This window comes from Populus euphratica, unplaced genomic scaffold, assembly GCF_000495115.2.
Source record: "Populus euphratica unplaced genomic scaffold, PopEup_1.0 scaffold6.1, whole genome shotgun sequence".
In the NCBI taxonomy this organism is placed as follows: Eukaryota; Viridiplantae; Streptophyta; class Magnoliopsida; order Malpighiales; family Salicaceae; genus Populus; species Populus euphratica.
Window position 1 is genome coordinate 4446787 of NW_011499849.1, and position 20414 is coordinate 4467200.

A 20414-nucleotide genomic window follows, 5' to 3' on the forward strand; every position below is an offset into this window, starting at 1 on the left:
ATTTTCTTCTTGGTGTAAAATAAAAATCAAACCTACCACTCGGGCCCCACTCTTTTGGTCACAAGCCTACCGCATGTGAGCCGAACATAGGGTTGGTGACTTTGGTCTGGAGGTTGATGAAGGACACATGGATCGCCGAGATCAAGCTCTCCACGTCCTCTCACCAACCCATTTTTGGTGCCTCAAATCTCTAAACTACCCCCAAATAAAACATTAATAAAAAACCCAACTGTACAATATTTCCAGCACAAGGTACAAACAACCATATCACGAAACCCAGCATTTTGAAATAATAATAATAATTAAAAAGAAGGCTGGACGAAGGAGTAAGGAGTAATAGTAAGTCAAAAATCTGAAAAATTAAATGAAGGGAAACCTCGCTATCATCTTTAACAGATTATTTAATTATCAATTTCAACCCGATCGAATTAATTTTTTCAATCTCATCCTAATTCCATTAAAAATTAGACTGGGTTCCTTTTCAAAACCAAGACAAACACATAACAATTCCTGCAAAGAAGTTCAAAAGCGTTCAGTGTTGAACATATCTGAGAAGAACTTTTTTCTCGACAGGGAAGATTTGCAATGGAAATATGCTAATGCAAGAGTTGCGTTAGATTCGGGACGAAATTGATAAAAATTATTGTTCGGGGATGAAACTAAGACCCAGGCAATATTTTAGGAATCATAGAAAGGTTTTCCAAAAAAATAAAAAGTTGGTTGGTGAAGACTACAGCAACAACAACAACGACAACGAACACCCAAGCCCACCAAAACCCCTTTAACCAAACCAAACCTCTTGCAAAAACCACAAACAGAACACAACCGTGTCGTCCTGTAGTGTAAGAGAAGAGAAAGACAGGAGAGAAACAGACTGAAAGCCATGGCTCAAGTGAGCAAAATCAGCAATGGAGCAAGTGACATCTACACAACAATCCATCTTTCAAAACCCCAAATACCCAAATCTTTGTCTTCAATTTCATTTAGATCACAGCTCATTAAAGGTTCTTCTTTGGGTTTGAAGCAATGTAAAAAAATGGGTAGTTGCAAGCTAAAGGTTGAACCTTTGAAGGTTTTAGCTTCAGTTGCTACAGCAGAGAAGCCATCAATTGTACCTGAGATCGTTTTGCAACCCATCAAAGATATTTCTGGTACCGTAACTTTACCGGGTTCCAAGTCTCTGTCTAATCGGATACTCCTTCTTGCTGCTCTCTCTGAGGTAATATTAAAATATGTATATATGATGCTTGAAGTTTTTCATTGCTTTTTCGGTTTTGAATTTTGAGCTACTATAGGAATGAAATCAAGTTTAGATTTAGACTTTTGGATTTTGCTGACGATTATATAATGAAATTCATAAAACAAAAAGATTATACAGTGAATGCTTTTGACCTTTGCTTGTGTTCCTTTCACATAAAAAACGTTACTTTGAATACTGCATGCATATGGGGAGTTATGTGTTTCTTGTCTCACATTTCTAGGCCTGTTAATTTTGCTGGCAGTTATTAATTTTTTCCTTTCATCTCTTTCATTCAGGGTACGACTGTTGTTGACAATTTGTTGAATAGTGATGATGTTCATTACATGCTTGGCGCGCTAAGAACACTTGGCCTACATGTGGAAGAGAATAAGAAACTCAAACAAGCAATTGTAGAAGGATGTGGTGGCCAGTTTCCTGTGGGAAAAGAAGCAAATGTTGATGTTGAACTTTTCCTTGGAAATGCTGGAACAGCAATGCGTCCATTGACAGCTGCTGTAACGGCTGCAGGTGGAAATTCAAGGTCTGTTCTATATTACTGCACTCCCAGCCTTTTCTTTCTTCCTTTTAAATAAGTTGTTCCAGTAAAATTTAATCCTGACCATTTAGAGGGGTTGATTAGATATTATCTTATGATCTTTCAAAGTTGGGTGGAGGTGAACTATATGCAAACTTGATTTTGGCATGGTCTCAACAACCATCACCTTTTCATTAGCATGAATCACCATCACAAAGTTGAATTTTCAGATTATACTTTAGGGTGTATAATCCCCATAGGAAACAACCCAAGTAGAATAGATTTCTAAACTTCCCAGTCTTCTGTATTTTAAAAGTTGGTACTTAAATCAATGGCCCAATTTTGTTTGATTATATAATGATGCTCACTTTATGAGAGTGCATCTCCATGTCTTTCATTTCAAACCCATTACTTCCAGATCTCTTTACTTACAGCTTTTCCTTTTATTTTTTGTTGGTATTCTTATTCAATACACTACAGCTACATTCTTGATGGGGTGCCACGAATGAGGGAGAGACCAATTGGTGATTTGGTTATTGGTCTTCAGCAGCTTGGTGCTGATGTTTCTTGTTCTCCTACAAACTGCCCCCCTGTTCGCATAAATGCAAATGGGGGCCTTCCAGGGGGAAAGGTGTGGTTTTTGTCATCTTCCACAGTGATCTTTCCTGTTGTATAACATGATCCATCATTGTTTCTTTTGTTTGTCTGGTATTAGGTATGGGTTGCTGCAACATATTGAACAATTAAGTGATTTTATGTTTTATGGTAGCATTCAACTGATACAAAACAGGTTTAGAAAATATGAGGCCTATGTAACTGCTAACTCAACTACTGCATCCCTCTTTACAGAGGCAAAGTGTCAAATGAGTTGGTAACCCTGGTTGGTGATAGTTGAGAGTGTGGCTTGTGACTGGCCAGAGTATTCTTCTTGCTGTCATTAAGAAAAATATATGCTTTCGCCTGTGTGATAAATGCATGTGCATCTGGTTGTGCATCTAAAATGAGAAACTTGAACTTGAAACACCCATCACTTTGTTAATCACCTACTGAGTTTTCTTGAAAAGGCATATTTCAGCACAGTTTTTTTTTTTGCTTTTGAACTTGAATTTGCTATTGGGAATTAAGATTAGGTTTTGCCTGCAACTTCATTGTTTGTTTCTTGTTTAGAATGATATTTTGAAATAAAAACTCAGTGCTGCTGTCATTAATGATGAAACGAAAGTCTTCATTCTCAGTTCATGTTTCCCTCGTCACCATTTTCAGGTTAAACTCTCTGGATCTATAAGTAGTCAATACTTGACTGCTTTGCTCATGGCAGCTCCTTTAGCTCTTGGAGATGTGGAAATTGAGATTATTGACAAATTGATTTCTGTTCCATATGTTGAGATGACACTGAAGTTGATGGAGCGCTATGGAGTCTTTGTAGAACACAGTGATAACTGGGATCGTTTCTTTGTTCGAGGAGGTCAAAAGTACAAGTAGGTTTCTTTAGTACATGTAGTGCATGAATATTTGAAGTAATGTTGCACTTGAAGTAACATGCTGAAAATTCAACCAGGTCTCCTAAAAATTCTTTTGTTGAGGGCGATGCTTCAAGTGCCAGTTACTTCCTAGCTGGTGCTGCAATCACTGGTGGGACCATCACTGTCGAAGGTTGTGGGATGGATAGTTTGCAGGTATTTCACTCGTCCATATATATTGGACTTCTACTTGGCAATAATTTTAGAATGTAATCTTTATGTGCTGACCACACCCATCGCTTTCCACATATCAAACACTTTGTTATATTTCCTTCTCTAAATTTGCATGGTGTCTTCCAGAGTCCTGACTGACTCCCTGAATCCTAATAAATGCTGCAGACAAGTACAGTTTATTATATGTATACATTCACTCTCCACATCTATCTACCTAACTCAAGTTTCTTTTTGGTTGGAAATAAAGGGAGATGTAAAGTTTGCAGAGGTTCTTGAGAAAATGGGAGCCAAAGTTACCTGGACAAAGAACAGTGTTACTGTCACTGGACCGCCACGAGATTCTTCTGGTCAGAAACACTTGCGTGCTGTCGATGTAAACATGAACAAAATGCCAGATGTTGCTATGACTCTGGCTGTTGTTGCGCTTTTCGCTGATGGTCCTACTGCCATAAGAGATGGTATGGTTTGACCTTTCAAATGCAGCCAATGGAGTGCCTTTTAGCTTTTAAATAAGATGACAGTGAGGGAAACTGCATTATATACTAGGAACTTCATATTTATATGCTCATAAACTTCCCAAGCTGTTTATTTAGTACTATTTGGTAGATCAATAGAACATGTCAGGGTGCGGCTTAACTTCTGGCTATGGAAAACAGCAATAAACATAAGCCAACCTTATCTTTCAAAATCCTTAAAATATCCATTATCTGGCTTGAAGTTCTACAAGTTATAGGCTCATCAATGATGATTTTGGTAGTCAGATTTACTTATTCTTGTCTGCTCATGCTAACAATGAATTCTGGGATTCACAATTTTTAACTGTTATCTAACTTTGAAACCTCTCTCACCTTCTCTAATTCCCAGTGGCAAGTTGGAGAGTGAAAGAAACAGAACGGATGATTGCTATTTGCACAGAACTAAGGAAGGTTAGTTTCTAGTGGCTTTCTACTCATTTTAATATCTACCCCAGCGAGGTACTTGGTTAAACAATTTGCTAATTTTGACATCTGGGCTTTATGTTTCAGTTGGGAGCAACAGTTGAAGAAGGACCAGATTACTGTGTGATTACTCCACCTGAGAAACTAAATGTGACAGAGATTGACACTTATGATGATCACAGGATGGCAATGGCATTCTCTCTTGCTGCTTGTGGAGAAGTCCAAGTCACCATCAAGGACCCTGGTTGCACTAGAAAAACTTTCCCAGACTACTTTGAGGTTCTTGAGAGGTACACAAAGCATTGAGTTGCACTCAAACCATTAATCCATGTGTACAAGAGAGAGAGAGAGAGAGAGAGAGAGGGGTTATCCATTACCATTAGCAACCATGGGTAGTACTGAATCAACCCAAGTTTTTAATGTATCGTGGTGTAATATTTGATTACTTATGCAAGCAGGTTGATGCTGTTATTGTACTGGAGACTGGTCATACGTGGAAGGAAAAGCCGGACTTAGTTCATTTAATTATTTTTACTCTCAAGAGAGTGAGTGTAGTTCTGGTCAATAATTATGAACTTAAATAGTTCTATTTGTTTTTCCATTAATTAATCAATCAATGAATGCTTGAAGTGATCAAATCAATAAATGTTCATATTTTCTATTGTTCTCGCGCTTGATATATCTGGGATGATCCAAAGACCAGACTTTGAGTTGAGCAGGTTTGTCCAGCAGAACTTACTTCCACTCTCCAGGGCAAGATTGTGAAGGATAAAGGTCATCGTTCCCCCTGTTTAGTTTGGCCTCTTTAAAGCGTACATCCAGCCTCGTACCTTAGCTTTCGTAGCTCGATAATGCTCAGCCATTAAGAGTCGAGCTATTAATGAGAGAGAAAAATAAAGAGAATTGCCTTAACAAGTAACTATATTCTTTAGTCCATGCTTGATCACAACATATAAATACTCACAGCGTTGGTTGGTTCCTAGCAGCTTCATCAATAATGAGATACTTTTCTTGCTCTGATTTCGTTATAGCTTCTGGCCATCCCTCCAACGCTTAACCTTGATGACCTTCACGTGCCTTCAGTCACTAAAAAAACTGGGAACAAGGCATTGGTCTGAAATCACACCTCCAAAGCGTAGCTGAAACCGACTTATAAGGCATGGAATTGGCACGGAACATGTTGCCAAAGCATGTAAAGATTGAATTAATTAGGTGTTTCCCCTGTTATTATTATTATTTTTAATCGGAATCTCACATGGGGTGGTGGGTATAGTGTGCTACTGGTGGGTGGTGGCTATGGGAATTTACTGTTTTCCTTTGCATTTCATTCAATATATAAACCACACATCTCATCTAAAAAAAATGCCATTTCATTAGTGTCTAGCAAAGCCATGTTGGGACCCTGCAATTTTTGCTGTATATATTCAAGCTTTGATTAGATTATATGGATCCAATACAAATCTGCTAATGCAGTCAACAAGAATAAATCAATGGCAGAATGGACAAAGATCACCTGATCTGTGTAATACAACGGATTGACATTTGATTTGTGGAGCACCATTAGTTGGAGGAGGCAAGGATGGTAATTATATTGCAAGGAATATGTGGGACAAAAACTTGGATGTAATCTTCTTCAACATTGAGCTTTCAAAGGAAGCAAAGTGGATTTTTGGCCTGTGATTCTTCGATAATCTCTCCATTACACCGATCCACATGATGCATAGCTACTGCTAGCCTAACATAAATTGCAATCTAAGATATCAATAAAGATTCATTGGAAAGGTGCTTTAATGCTTTTGCCTTCATCTCAAGTTTTGTGCTGCACTACCAATGCTCACTATTTTCGTAATAACTAATAAGCCACTAATCTTCTGGTAAAAGTGCCAGCGATCTATTTTATCTGAAAAGCTTGTGCTCCATTTTTTTTTTTTAATCTCTAATTCAAAGACAGTCCTGTGCAAATCTTGCTAGTGATTGTGGCAAGCTGGAATCAGTATCAGTAGTACGCTCCAGACCCACCTGTACTTAATTGCTCACACCTACCCGATTTATTATACTGGAAAAAATAAGAAGAAAAGGTGAACCCTTTTTTGTAAGAAAAAAATCCCTGTGACCGTGATTATTTTGAGGTTTTATTCTTATGCTACAAGTATGGTTTAGTTTCCTATTATTATTCTTGTACAATTCTGGGTGTGGCCCTCTCCCTAGTTTGAGTGAAACGGAAGAAAACCGGGGGCAAAGCTTTCCCTGAATCCTTAATCAATGCAAGAAGATTGGAGCTAATGAGACCTAAATTGATGGAATTACTACCATATGCAGTGAGTAATGACAGTTCAAATCTAGTAGTTTATGCTCCTACACCCGTATGATAAATTCAGTCTCGAAAGCCCCAATAAATCTCACTCTCATTTCAAAGGTGTGAAGGCATCATAATCAGCCTCGAAACCTCATCTACACCATCTCCAACAACATCCGTGCTCTGTCCATACATTTCCTCCCCATCTTCTAATTTAAGAAACCGCCTCACTAACTAGCCATAAAAACAGGAAGGGCTTGCAGATCTTGGCTGTCCCAAGCTCTCCCCATCCAATCAAATCCAAGTCTTACACATAGAAATTAGTTAGAAAAGCTTTGATTTTAGTTACAAATCCCTCAATTCTCCATTTCCCATTTGTGAAGATTCTCATTCAAACCACAACAACAACAACAAAAAGCGCTCAGACACCTTTTTTTTTAAAGCAAACTAAAATTAACCAGTTTCTTGATCTCCCGTCACATAAATTTGAAACCCACCCCACCCTCCCCGCTCTAAACCTATACCTCTCCATTCTACTCAATCACCATTTTTAACAGAAACACAAGAAACTTTGCTCTTTATTCCTGTCAAAGAGAAAGTCACCAAACAACACCTATCCATCCTTCCACGAAACCAGAAAGAAAAGGAAAAAAAAATAAGATTCCTTATACCCTTCAAACCCAACATGAAAGAACAGCTAAAATAGCAAAGACCCTTCTTCCTTATCTCCACCAACACCACCACCACCAATCAATCTACATTCATTCAAACCCTAACCTTTACCTCTCAAAACCAAAGAAAACCCACATTTTGATTTTTCAAGAAAATGTCTCATCTTGATCACACCCCGTCAACACCAGGCAAATTTAAGATTGACAAATCACCATATTATTCAAGAACGAGGTGGCATTCCTCTGTAGCCAAACTTACTCTCTGGTCTTCTCTCTTTGTTACCTTTCTCTTTCTCTTCTTTTATCGCTCCCCATCTTCTTCATCAAACAACCCTCCATCCTCCGATCCATCACGCCGCTATCTTGCTTCCGCTACTTGGGGCGGAGCTGCTTGGGAAAAGCGGGTCCGGACATCTGCCCGAATCCGGTCTCGAAATGGGTTCTCTGTTTTAGTCACAGGAGCAGCTGGTTTTGTTGGAACCCATGTTTCTTCAGCCCTTAAACGCCGCGGAGATGGTGTTCTGGGGATTGATAATTTCAATGATTACTACGATCCAACCTTGAAGAGAGCAAGACAAGCACTTCTTGAAAGGGGTGGTGTTTTTATTGTGGAAGGAGATATAAATGATGTTGCTTTGTTGAAGAAATTGTTTGACATTGTGCCTTTTACTCATGTTATGCATTTGGCAGCTCAAGCTGGTGTTAGGTATGCAATGCAAAATCCTGGCTCTTATGTGCATAGTAATATTGCTGGTTTTGTTAGTTTGTTAGAAGTTTGTAAAGATGCAGATCCACAACCAGCTATTGTTTGGGCATCATCTAGTTCTGTTTATGGGCTTAATACTAAAGTGCCTTTCTCCGAGAAAGACAGAACTGATCAACCTGCTAGTTTATACGCTGCTACTAAGAAAGCTGGTGAGGAAATTGCACACACTTACAATCATATTTACGGACTTTCCCTTACCGGGTTGCGATTTTTTACGGTCTATGGACCCTGGGGGAGGCCGGATATGGCATATTTCTTTTTTACCAAGGATATTTTGAAGGGGAAGAGTATTCCGATTTTTGAGGCTGCGAATCATGGGACTGTTGCTAGGGATTTTACCTACATTGATGATATTGTGAAGGGTTGTTTGGGTTCGTTGGATACAGCAGAGAAGAGTACCGGGAGTGGAGGGAAGAAGAAAAGGCCGGCACAATTGAGGGTTTTCAATTTGGGGAATACATCTCCTGTGCCAGTTACTGATCTTGTTAGTATTTTGGAGAGGCTTTTGAAGGTTAAGGCTAAAAGGAATGTTATGAAGTTGCCACGCAACGGGGATGTTCCATATACACACGCAAATATTAGTTATGCTCAGAAGGAGTTTGGATATAAGGCTACCACGGATCTGCAGACAGGGTTGAAGAAATTCGTGCGGTGGTACCTCAGTTACTATGGAGACAAGAAGGCTGTTGCAAGATGAGTAGAATTTTTTCGGTTCAGTACTTGGAAAACATTCTCGTTCATTATGATTCTTATAATTGCTTTCTTAACATTTCTGTGTTGTTCACTGCATGAAAATTGTCTTTCATATATGATTAATTGATGCTGTACAAGGAGGAATATGGTGTCCTATGTTGAAGAAGATTGTTTGGTTGGTGGATTTTGTTTTGTTGGGCACTTCCTGCACTGTATCAAACAAAGCCAGAACCATCCTTATCTTTTGTTTCCTATATTTTTGGAATATGTAATTGTTGTAGTTCGGCTTTGTAGAATTCATGACTGATAGAGCATATGCTGATTGTTGGACTTGTATCATTTAATAAAATAGCACACGTGAATTTCACATATATGTCTTCTTACTGAACAAATTGAATTCACTTGACTATTGTATAGTTGTGTTTTTCTTTTTCTTTTTTTGTAAAAAGGCTCTGTCTGGTATTGATATCCATGACAATTTGAGCTACAGGTATTTCTTTCTTGCTTGTTGTGAATGATTTTGATGGTTAGTTTCTATTAGACCAGCTTGTGTCTGTGTTGTGGCATATATTCTTGATTCAAAAGTCCACCATGCCCTTCACTTTGTTTTTGCTGTTCTGAGTGAACAATAGATTTTAGTTGTGCGTTGCATTTGACCTAGAGTTTTATCCTTTTCTTCTCCATACATGATGTATTCCAGGATGTCGTAACGTTCCGTTGGTTAATGAGATGCTGAAGGACACATTTCTGCCAGAGGTGATTAAATTTATTAAGCTCCCATCTCTCCGAAACTAAATGTTGCCACTGTGGTCTTGGCCCAACCTTTTGTTCCTTTTTTCATTTCTAGATATGCAATTTTTGGTAATTTCTAGTTCAATGCATGTTTGTCGAGTTTCTTCATTGGAATTTGATATTTACTCATCAGACAGAACATGCAAGTGTTAGTTATTAAGCAATGGATTTGGAGGAGGTAAACCATCATTGTTTATTTTGATCTTTCCCTGAGACTTTGAAGTATTTTCTTGAAAGCATGGCAATCTTACTCTCCATTTCCATTGCTGTATTCTGTCTATATCTTCTCATCATGTAGGGGACTGTTTTGGTTCCTTGACTTCAACTTGGAGAATTGCTCTGTGTGCAATTATATTCCATTTCATATAATCCTAACTTAGGCGCTGGAATAGCCCTTATTCCCTTTCTGGAAAGTATATGATTTAATATTATTCCAAATGGCATGGATGATCTCAGCTTGGTGGATATGATTCTTTGAGTTGGAAGGCAAGAAACTTTCTTGGATGCCATTGAAAGGTATCCCGGGTTGTGCGTGTATGTCTATAGATGCACTTGCTTTGTGTTTGAAGCATATGCTTTGCTGATTAGTTTGATTCCCCATTTCATCTTCTATAAATCCTTACTGTCTGCTGTAAATTGCTCAGTGATTCTCATCAAATATTTGAGCATTTTGGATAAACTAGCATGCAGTAAGCTGTTGCAATTAGCTGTTTTTTTTTTCCCTTCCATTTCTAGAAGAGCTACTTCTCGATGACACCCTCGTTTGTTACTGCGATCCCTGGTGGCATCCCAGCAAAGAGAAATCATCAACTCGATGTCCATGGGATTAAATGTAACATTTTCAGGACATGTCATGGTTGGATTCCTAGACCATACTGAACGATGAATCGTAGCAGTGATCCAGCCATACAATAGAAATGGAGGTGGCAGTGTCAACTTCATCAATTGAGTTCTGAGGGTAACCCCAACTTGAACGCCGCTCGCTGCAGGGCGGAAGCCCCGAATTCTGGACACTCTTAAGCTAACACACGATTTACATCCGAAAATCGGACTGTACAAACTCTAATTGTGAAATAACTTTTGACTCGCCGGACACTGCCAGGACATTCAATTCCATTCTAACAGCTAGGTGCAAAGAAAGCATCGACACATCTTGCATGTGACTCGCATTTAAATTCCTCATGAAGCATATTGCATCTTCTGCGAAAACACATCATCCATAAATAATAATTTCTTGCTTTCAGATACAGGGACAAGCTGGTTACTGACAAAAGCAGTAAATGAATATGACCCATTTTGCTCCCATCTCATTCTATTCTTTGAATCGTTAAATGCTCTTCTCGATAAGGGAAGGGGAAAAAACAATTACTAAAATGTAAGAGGTTAAATCTTTTTTTTTTCTTTCTCCAATCCCTTCTCTGTAGGCTCTAGCAAAAAGTTGAATAGGGCTTGGTCTTTCACAGCTTATGGTAATTGAGGCAGTAAATATAGAGTCAATAACCAGAAAGACAAAGTGTAAACAAGCACATCATAATAACTTAAATTGAAAACTGAACGTTCAAATTAATTATATTTCTCATAAAATGATTTAGCGTGGCTAGCAATTCTGCTAGGAGCTTGAATCCAAAATGTTTTCACCCATTTTTGGAGACCCTAGTATAAGGTTCGAAAGTCCCTAGGAATTTGAGAGCAATTAAATCCAGAGATTATCATGAAGGAGATTAGCTGTAAATATGAATACATCCACGTAGCTGTGAATATAATTACATCCACGCACCCTTAAAATTTCTGTCAAAATCCCATTCATCATGATAAACAAAGCTGATAAAAATCAACAGAAATATGGCATAATTTGAAAAAAAAAAAAAAGCCTTCAAGATTCACCAAATAGTTCATCGAAGAGAACAATTAAATATAGGAAATTGAAATCCAATATAGCTAATTCAAACTGTTCCAAAAAGAAACAAAAAACCATTGCAAGAACCAGAATTTCTAGACTTCAGTCTGCAATTCATAAGAAAATCATAAAAAAAAAAACAGATCCTTTAGCTTGCAATTGTAACCTCAACCTCCACGCCAGGTTCAATGGTAATGGAAGTTATCTGTTTCACCACATCAGTTGAGCTGAAAAGATCAATCACTCGTTTATGAATGCGGAGCTCAAACCTATCCCAAGTATTTGTTCCTGAAAATTAATAAATAAAATTATTGAACATCTATATACACATTGATCCTGTCATGATCGATCCAATATAAAGAAACAAATTTTATTTTTAAAATTCCAATGGCAATTAACATACAATAATTAAAATCAACACAAAGATATTCAATTCTGATAGCAATAAAACGAAAGGACATAACTAATAAAGTAAATCTAGATTTTGTATCGATACCTTCACCACATGGGGCTTTTCTAGTAGTAATTCGGAGAACTTTGGTTGGTATCCTAACGGGTCCCTTCACTTTTAAACTTTTATCCTTAGCACCACGAATTAAATCGGCACACACTACATAAAATAACAAAAAATTCACCCAATAAAATAAGAATAAGCAACAAAAATAAACAAAACATCTTAAAACCTTAATTTATAAAAAAAGAACACACCTTTCTCAAGGTTTTTGACATTTTTCGAAGAAAGAATAATCCTAACACGGTGAACTTGATCATGATATTCCTCTAAACCAGGCTTCATAGGTTTCATTGCAGCCAAGGCCATGATTTTAGCTAGTGTTGCTAGGGTTGAACGGCTAGTGTTGCTAGGGTAAAGCGGAGGAGGTAAAAAAAGAGTGATGTGTTTTGTGATTAGGGTTTCGTGTTTAACAAACTATATATAAGTTTTGGGTTTTTTTTTAGGTTTTCATAAATGCCCTTAAGGTACTCTCCAGTTATAATAAATAAATAAATAAAACCATATTTTCCAGTATTTTATGCCATGTAATCCTTCAACGATTTTTATTTAAAATTTATTATTGAAAAACATAAATGAGGAAAACTTGATTAGAAAGGGCACAAAATTTATTGTATTTAGTCTAGCTTACAAGAACAGAGAAGAAACCTACAAAAAAAGAACTGAAACTAGCAACAGGAGATAAAAACAGACCTCCACCATAAAGCACAAACTGAGGAGACCTAGGAAGCCAACCGGGAGATCAAAATAACAAGGATCAGGGCGGAAGCCGTCGGTAACCCAAGGCGGAGCAAACACGAAAGCAAGACAACAGGGACGCAGGATTAAAAAGGCGACAAAACAAATTTGCATTTGGGCAATAGTAAATATTTTGATCATATTTTCTTTTTCCTTTGCTTGACCATCACCTTAAACAAACTTCATCAAGCCTTAAGGAGACTCTTGCATAATAATGGTTCTCCAATGAACCAAAATTGATGTGGTTTAAGAATTTCGCATATGCCTGTGTTACCATGTCGACTATTTTGGCTTCTGTACGATAAACATCTTTAGTTATTTCCTGGAATAAAAGTTTAACAGGGCTGGTAACGGTGATCCATCCATAAGTCCATTGACAAAGGACACGACTGCTCCGTTCTGCCTGCTGGTCATCATCATTGACTGAGACTGAGAATAACGGTGATCTCGCGGGCTGAAGAGCATCGCTCTGCCAGGGTGAGATAACTGTTCATCACCAAAATAAAGGCTTATGATCTCTGCCGCCCACTGTCCATCATTGGTTGACGCTGGATGTACCGTTGATCACCAACATAATAGGCCGATTCCTGTTGTCCACTGAGCATCATTGGCCGGGGATGAGGGAAGCGGCAATCACCAAACTGTGACCGTGGAACTGAGGGTAGCGGTGATCTCCACAAGATAAGAACAGTTCCCGTTGCTTGCGGTTTATTACTGGCTATAAGATTGAGGGTGCTGCTCCCCACTGAATGGTTCCAGCCGCCAGCTTGATTGTCTTGTAATTGTTGCAAGATCAACCATTTGCCAAGAATTAGCCTTGAGATGATCAGCAAACGCTTTCAGATTGAAGAGACCCTAGTAGTTGCTCCACAGTGCATCCCTTTGTCCCGACAGCCACCATATTCAACATACATTGAAGTGATGGTGGAATCATAATTAGAATTTTTGTCAGTGTCTTCAGTGATCGATCCCCACGAGAATGTCTTGATTAGACAAGTAGAGATTACGCTTGTGTATAGAGACAGATGGAGGATAGCCAACTTGGATGTCATTAATTAGTTTTATCATTTAACTTTAATTTATATTCTTTTATTAAAGTTCAAATTTAACTCTAACTAGAATTTCACTATTTATATGCTTTTTTTCTATATGTTAAAATAGTTGTTGATCAATTGATAAAAAGTTCTTACTTTTGGTTTTCTCCCTTTTCTTTCTCCTCTCTTCTTCGGCTCCTTTTTCTACTTGACTTCGTCTTTGTGGCTAAAAGGACTCCTACTCTTTAGAGTTTAAACACTACAAATAAAATACTCACTGGCTGATTTCTATTGTTTCTGTTTACCGTAAATCCTATACTTGTGGGCAAGCCAACCCCTGCACAAGTACAGTTTCAATTTATACAAAGTGGAAGTGGAAGTGTAAGAATTGCCTGCATGTCGAAAATCTAGTAAAGGGATTAAAATTAAATAAAAAATTTGCTGTTGTTGTAAATTGTCTCCTTAAGAAAGCCAAGAATCCCCAAAAAAAGGTGATCAGATTGCATTTGCACGAAAACGGATGGTCTTATGGTCTTCTATGAGTTGTGGAATTACACTCCAGAGATTACATCTTCCAAACCTGTAGCTTTCAAAAAGAAAATGAAATTAAAAGGCACCTGGAAGTAGGCAATAAAGCGAAAGGTAATCTCAAATTTAAAAGAGTGCTGCTGATGATCATCGACTAAACAACTAGAACTTATCATAAAAAAAAACCCCTCTTTGTATAAGCATGAAACGTGTCCAGATAATGAAGGAGCTTGCATGCTGCAATATTTGTAATTCAAAGAGATACTGTACGAGGCAAGAAGAAAAAAAAATCATCAAAATAGCTGGATGGTAAAGGAGAAGTTACGGGCTGCACTTGTATTTCAGTCACTTGGTGCAATACTTGTCATGCAACTTTCTCTTGTAGCTCCGTCATCATGGTTGTTTGGAATTTTTGGAAACAATAAACTAGATAGTAGTGGCATATATACTGCAGTACCAGAATTTATGGTAGCCAAGCAGTCCTCTATTAAAATGAAGGAGAGAAATCAGAACCAAAGCAAATATGCAACTTCCAGTTTCCATGCCTATCAGTCGCATTTGCAGCCAACAATGCTGAGTTTGTACCAAAACTAGTATTTGTGCTTTCATTAGTAGTGAGTCTTAGGTACCCAGAGAGCAAGCCAGCCGATAGCCCCGACATGATAGCACATAATTCATCTTCAGTACTTTGAATGAAATCAGATACTACCCCCAGTAACATGATCAATGCTTTTCGAATTAAAACGTTGCTCCTTGTTGTTCTGGAAGGTAAGAGCCAGGTGAAAGTTTGGGTGATTGTCAAACATGTGTGTCCAGGGTCATCAACCACGGCTATATCCGAGTCAGTGAAGGTGTAATGACTTGTATGCCCCAGGTTTTGAGCAAGCTCCTGAAGCCTCGTTTCTATAGAAGTCTACGTAGACAGCACATAGATTGGAAAGGGAATTAATAAATAGTATTCATCATAAATAAAAGATATAAAGTTTCTTGATCTTACTTTAATAGGAAAGACTGCGAATCAGAGAGCAGAACTAAAAGAAAAAAAGAGGAAACAAACATTGTAATGAGACTCATCTGGGTAAATAGAGGGGAAAGAAGTGTGGAAGACAAAGGCACTCTACAATCTCGAGTGGAGCATAGAGTACAAAGGGAGAGAGAATACATCAACTTGTCTTTGCGAATTTTCACCCTGAATGGGATACACAGAGACATTATTTGGGCGGCGAAAGATCAGAAGCTGGATTGGTCGGGAGGAGAGGACACATTGCTCGGAGGCATGGTCACCTGAAAGCATGCATGTGGAACAAGGATTTGAACCAGCTCTCCAATCGCAAGCAGATCATGCCAACCACACCACCATAAAATTGCCTCTTAGAAAGATGTAACCAACGCACATTAAGCAAAATTATAACACGAATATAAACTTTTATGTTTGGAGCAAATGCATTCGATTTTCTGAAGTATTCCATAGATGAAGAAATTTGCAGGCAAACAAAATCGCCTGGATGAATTAATGAAGATATTCAAAGCAGCTATTGACCTCTCAGTTTTAATATCTGTTTGACGTTGTGATATAATTTAAAAATTAACTGGCAAATGCTAAACACATACTTGGGTATGTTGTTTTGCGTAAAATAATGTATAAAAAAGTATTTTATAAAAAACATTACAGTTAACCTTTAAATATTTAAATATAATTTATTTAAAAAATATTTTTAACCCTTAAAATTTCATAAAATATTTTATAATTAATAATTTATTTACAATATTATCTAATTATTTTAATCACTATCTTCTGCTTTGCTATTATTATTTTTATCATCTGTCATAAAAACCTTCTTCATCACAAGTCTAAACCTATAAACGAAACAAAATATGATTTGGCTTTTCTCCAAGAATAGAATAAGTGGTTTTTACCACAGTTTTAAGACCCGATCAAAGGTTTGAATTTTAAATTTTAATTAAATTATTAGGTTTTAATTGGGTTATTGGATTAGTCAGGTTAATTTAAAAAAAATTAAAATAACATCATTTTAATAATAAAATAAAAAAATAAAAGTTAACAAGTTTACAGCCAAATGTTTTTGGGTTAACCAAATTATCAAGTTATACTTTTTTTCTTTTTTTTTTCAATCCAGTCCGGCTTGAATTCTAGGTTAGCCAAGCACCAAGTGGATTTACCGGCCAGGTTTCAAAACTATATATATATATATATAATCTCGTGCAGTGATTTTGGTGGGCTAAATCAATCTAGACGGCCCATTTCATGTTTTGTCTCTCTCTATAGGGCCGTTTGCGTTTTTGATATTTTTATCAGCGCTGCGGGTTGTGTGATCCTACGACTAATTTTGGCATTAACTTGCCAGATTTTTCCTCCAATAAATAAAAAACTTGCCAAATTTCGTCAGAGCACCTCTCCAATCTCGGTCCATGAAGGCCCGACCCAAACTAACCATGGCCTGGACCAATCTAAAAGAGTCCACAACACAAAAAACGAAAACTCCCATGGAGTAAAAAGCAAATTAACGGAACTATAAATCCCTTACCCACACCCCTTTCTTCTTTCGCTAGGGTTTCACAGAGCCACCAAGGAGCTGCGCTAAAGTGACTGCAATTGAAGCAGCAAATCTCCAAATTCCGTCACCATGGGTCGTATGCACAGTAAAGGGTGTGTTTCAATACCTCGACTTATTCCCTTAAACAATGTCATGATCACCACTTTGAAACTTAACTCAAGAATCCATTTGATTTTTATTTTTTTTGCAGTAAGGGTATTTCAGCGTCTGCTTTGCCATACAAGAGAACCCCACCTAGTTGGCTCAAGATTTCTCCTCAAGATGTGAGTAACCCTCAATAACACTGCAATATTTTGTCTGCTCCTTGATTGTTTCTTAATTGATTTTTGAAAACTATGGCTTCCTCGCATATAGTAAACCGATGAGATATCATGTTTTTTGGGTGTGTTTTATTTTTTTAAATGCTAATTGAGATTAAATTTGTGTACTTGCAATCCCATTTTTTGCGCAATAACAGCTATTTTTTTTCTGAAAATAGAACCGTGTTACTGAGTGATCTGTTCAGGTGTTGCGTGACAATAGTAATACAATAAAATGAAAAAATTAAATTTCAGTTTCCAAGCTTTTAACCTTAGTCATCAGTTGGTTGCGATTGGACTGTGTAGTTGTTATTCAGACAGGTACTCTGTTTTTTAAATTCTTTCAGGTTGACGACAACATCTGTAAGTTTGCCAAGAAAGGTTTGACACCATCTCAAATTGGTGTTATTCTTCGTGATTCTCACGGTATTGCTCAGGTGAAAGCTGTCACTGGCAACCAGATTTTGAGGATATTGAAGGCACATGGTACATATTTACTGATACTTTCTATCATAGCAAGACACTCATGGATGATGAGAGATGTTTTGACATTTCTTATTAACTGACTGCTTATTGCATTTTTTTCAGGCCTTGCCCCTGAAATTCCTGAGGATTTGTACCACCTCATCAAGAAAGCAGTTGCAATTAGGAAGCATCTAGAGAGGAACAGGAAGGATAAAGATTCCAAGTTTAGGTTGATTTTGGTTGAGAGCAGGATTCACCGCCTTGCTCGCTATTACAAGAAGACCAAGAAGCTTCCACCTGTCTGGAAATAGTGAGTATATTCGTTTCTTTTTGCATTTATAATTAATGTTGATCCTATTGGGTTTAGTCATTATTTGTTATCATGGATTCACTTGGCACAATGATTTGGATCCTAACATATGTAAGAAGGTGGATATGTGAATCGCTTACAGGATGGGTGTTGGTAATAGCATGGCATGTATCCAATACAAGGATGCAGATATTATTTTTTCCTTTAAATTTCAATTTGGAGTAGTGCTGCCCTCTTTAAAACTGGATCGAGTTTATATGTAACTATTTGTGTTAAGTACGCTTTATGCCCTTTATATTAAATGTGGTAATAGAATTGTTCCCACAAATGGGCACCAGCTCTGTTTCTGTTAATCACAGTCGGTTACTAGCTTATAAATGCTACTGCATGCATGTATGATTGAAGGCTTGAGAAATAGTTAATGCTATTGTTTTTTGTCCACAAAAGTCCTTGTAGTGAACTTGAGGGTTGGATTAGCTTATAAACCACGCTCATAGTGTGATATTTGTAGCTTCATTATCTTCGCCCGAATTGCTGATTGAGCTCTTTTCGTTTCCTGCAGTGAATCCTCCACCGCCAGCACTCTAGTGGCTTAGGCAAGATATGTTTGGTTTTAGTTGTCGGAACTTCCTTGAACTTAATCTTGGATGAACTGATCTCAGCTTTTTGATATTTGTTATTCTCATTTTTTCAGAACTTATTCATGAATATTACCTTTTATTTTTCGTAATCTCAGCTTCTGGTTTGATGTTTTTGATGCTGCAAGTAATGTCGGGATTCTGAATTTGAATAGATGCTGAATTAAGTTGATCCTTGTCAACATTTGCAGAATTTGAAACCTCGTTGTTAATGCCTAGCAAATTTAAGACTTGGATCTATGAAACTGGCCCTTTAACTTAATGCATTGAACTGCATCTCGGATTATCGAACGAGAAACTGCCACCAGTTAGTTTCTGCAAAGTGCTCGAGGCAGCTTTGCTGTTTCGGTTAAAGATTAGTTTTCAACATAATGCTTCTGCGTTTTGGAAACTTGGAATTGACAAATAAATTGAGCTGGTCAACGAAGTGTATTATTATTTTTTTTTGGTCGGCGGTTGTTGAAAAATATTTTTCAACTGTGTTAAGAAAATTTTTTGAATATTTTTAAAAAAATAAGTTTATTAAAATAATAAGGATAAAATATTATTAATAAAAATAATATTACTAATAAAAATAATTTAATGATGAAATTGAATTTTTTTTTTATAAATTACTAATAATAAAGAATTTGAATTAAATTTAAATTAAAAATTAAAAAATTAATGGAAGATGTAATTGGATTTTATTATAATTAAAAAATTAATGGAAGATGTAATTGAATTTTTTTATTTTTATAAATTTTTTTAAATAAAATAAATAATAATTGAAAGAATTATAAATTTAATTTAAAAATAAATTAAATAATTACTTTGAAAATTTGAATGGTTGGAAAAAGAAAAAAAAAAGAGAGAGAGAGAGGGAGAAAACAAGAAACTGTTATTAATATTAAACTTGAAATCCAAACGTAGCCAAGAAAGGAGGGTCATCAAACAACAACTCTAATATATATCAAGGTAGGCTGCTGGCTTTGGATATTGTACATGTCACGCGCTGTTTAAATATAGCAGGACATTTGATGTGCTAGTGCTTTTAATGTATCATTTTTCATTTTAAAATTATATTTTACATTTATTAAAATATTAAATTACATTTTAGTCAACTTAATTATTACTAAAAACTAATATAAAATATGAAAAGCACCTGCACCCCACTTTAACAAATTTTAATTTAAAAATAATTTTATTTTTTTAATTAATATAGATGTCCAACTTATACATTTCTCAATTAATTTTATGAATTTTAATATTAATAATCATATAAATTTTCACTATATGTAAAGTTTGAAAGATAGAAATTCTTTTATGTTAAGAGAGCTGCGGCATAAATATATGTACATTTTTTTGCTAAGTGCTAATTCTCATGTTTCGCTTTAAATTTAAAAGACTCTCCTTAATGCATAAATACTATTTTGTCAAAAGATTCCATGAGTCTCTCTTTTGTTAGAATTTAGTCTCTGGTCTATTTTCACACACACAAGAAAAAAATATATGCGTTGTGTGATACAATATTTAATTTTATATTTTAAGATAAAGCTATTTTTTATGCCTGTGAAAAGGGTTACGTTTGTGTTATTCACTGATATATATTTAAAATTATGGACTATAGTGGTGAATAATAAAACATGCCTAAAGTTACAAGGAATTTACCCTTTTGTTTTAGTTGTTTTGTTATATATTATGGTCCATCGGGGGCATAAAAAGGGTAGGCGACATCAAGCATGGTTTGATTCTACCTAGGAAGTTTGCCTTATCATTCCAAAGTATTACAGAATTTTAAAGTGCATTAATTTGTC

The 20414-nt window shown here is 36.5% G+C and overlaps 4 protein-coding genes across 4 annotated transcripts; 3 read left to right on the forward strand and 1 right to left on the reverse strand.

Moving 5' to 3' along the window:
- The first annotated feature begins 749 nt into the window (after positions 1 to 749).
- Positions 750 to 5045, forward strand: LOC105120799 (3-phosphoshikimate 1-carboxyvinyltransferase 2-like). Its single transcript, XM_011019180.1, has 8 exons — positions 750 to 1219; positions 1537 to 1781; positions 2256 to 2406; positions 3039 to 3253; positions 3334 to 3451; positions 3717 to 3927; positions 4334 to 4395; positions 4495 to 5045. Exons 1-8 carry the CDS (start codon positions 884 to 886, stop codon positions 4711 to 4713), a joined length of 1557 nt encoding a protein of 518 aa, XP_011017482.1. The 5' UTR covers positions 750 to 883; the 3' UTR covers positions 4714 to 5045.
- Positions 5046 to 6724: 1679 nt separating this feature from the next.
- LOC105120800 (UDP-glucuronate 4-epimerase 3-like) lies at positions 6725 to 9204 on the forward strand. Its single transcript, XM_011019181.1, has one exon. It carries the CDS (start codon positions 7530 to 7532, stop codon positions 8835 to 8837), a length of 1308 nt encoding a protein of 435 aa, XP_011017483.1. The 5' UTR covers positions 6725 to 7529; the 3' UTR covers positions 8838 to 9204.
- Positions 9205 to 11450: 2246 nt separating this feature from the next.
- LOC105120801 (40S ribosomal protein S20-2-like) lies at positions 11451 to 12407 on the reverse strand. The gene is made up of 3 exons (XM_011019182.1): positions 12231 to 12407; positions 12019 to 12132; positions 11451 to 11810 (listed from the first exon to the last, which is right to left on the reverse strand). The coding sequence occupies exons 1-3, from the start codon at positions 12340 to 12342 to the stop codon at positions 11671 to 11673; spliced, it is 366 nt and encodes a 121-aa protein (XP_011017484.1). The 5' UTR covers positions 12343 to 12407; the 3' UTR covers positions 11451 to 11670.
- Positions 12408 to 16874: 4467 nt separating this feature from the next.
- Positions 16875 to 18797, forward strand: LOC105120802 (40S ribosomal protein S13). Its single transcript, XM_011019184.1, has 5 exons — positions 16875 to 17001; positions 17100 to 17172; positions 17556 to 17694; positions 17797 to 17983; positions 18546 to 18797. The coding sequence occupies exons 1-5, from the start codon at positions 16979 to 16981 to the stop codon at positions 18577 to 18579; spliced, it is 456 nt and encodes a 151-aa protein (XP_011017486.1). The 5' UTR covers positions 16875 to 16978; the 3' UTR covers positions 18580 to 18797.
- The last annotated feature ends 1617 nt before the right edge of the window (positions 18798 to 20414 follow it).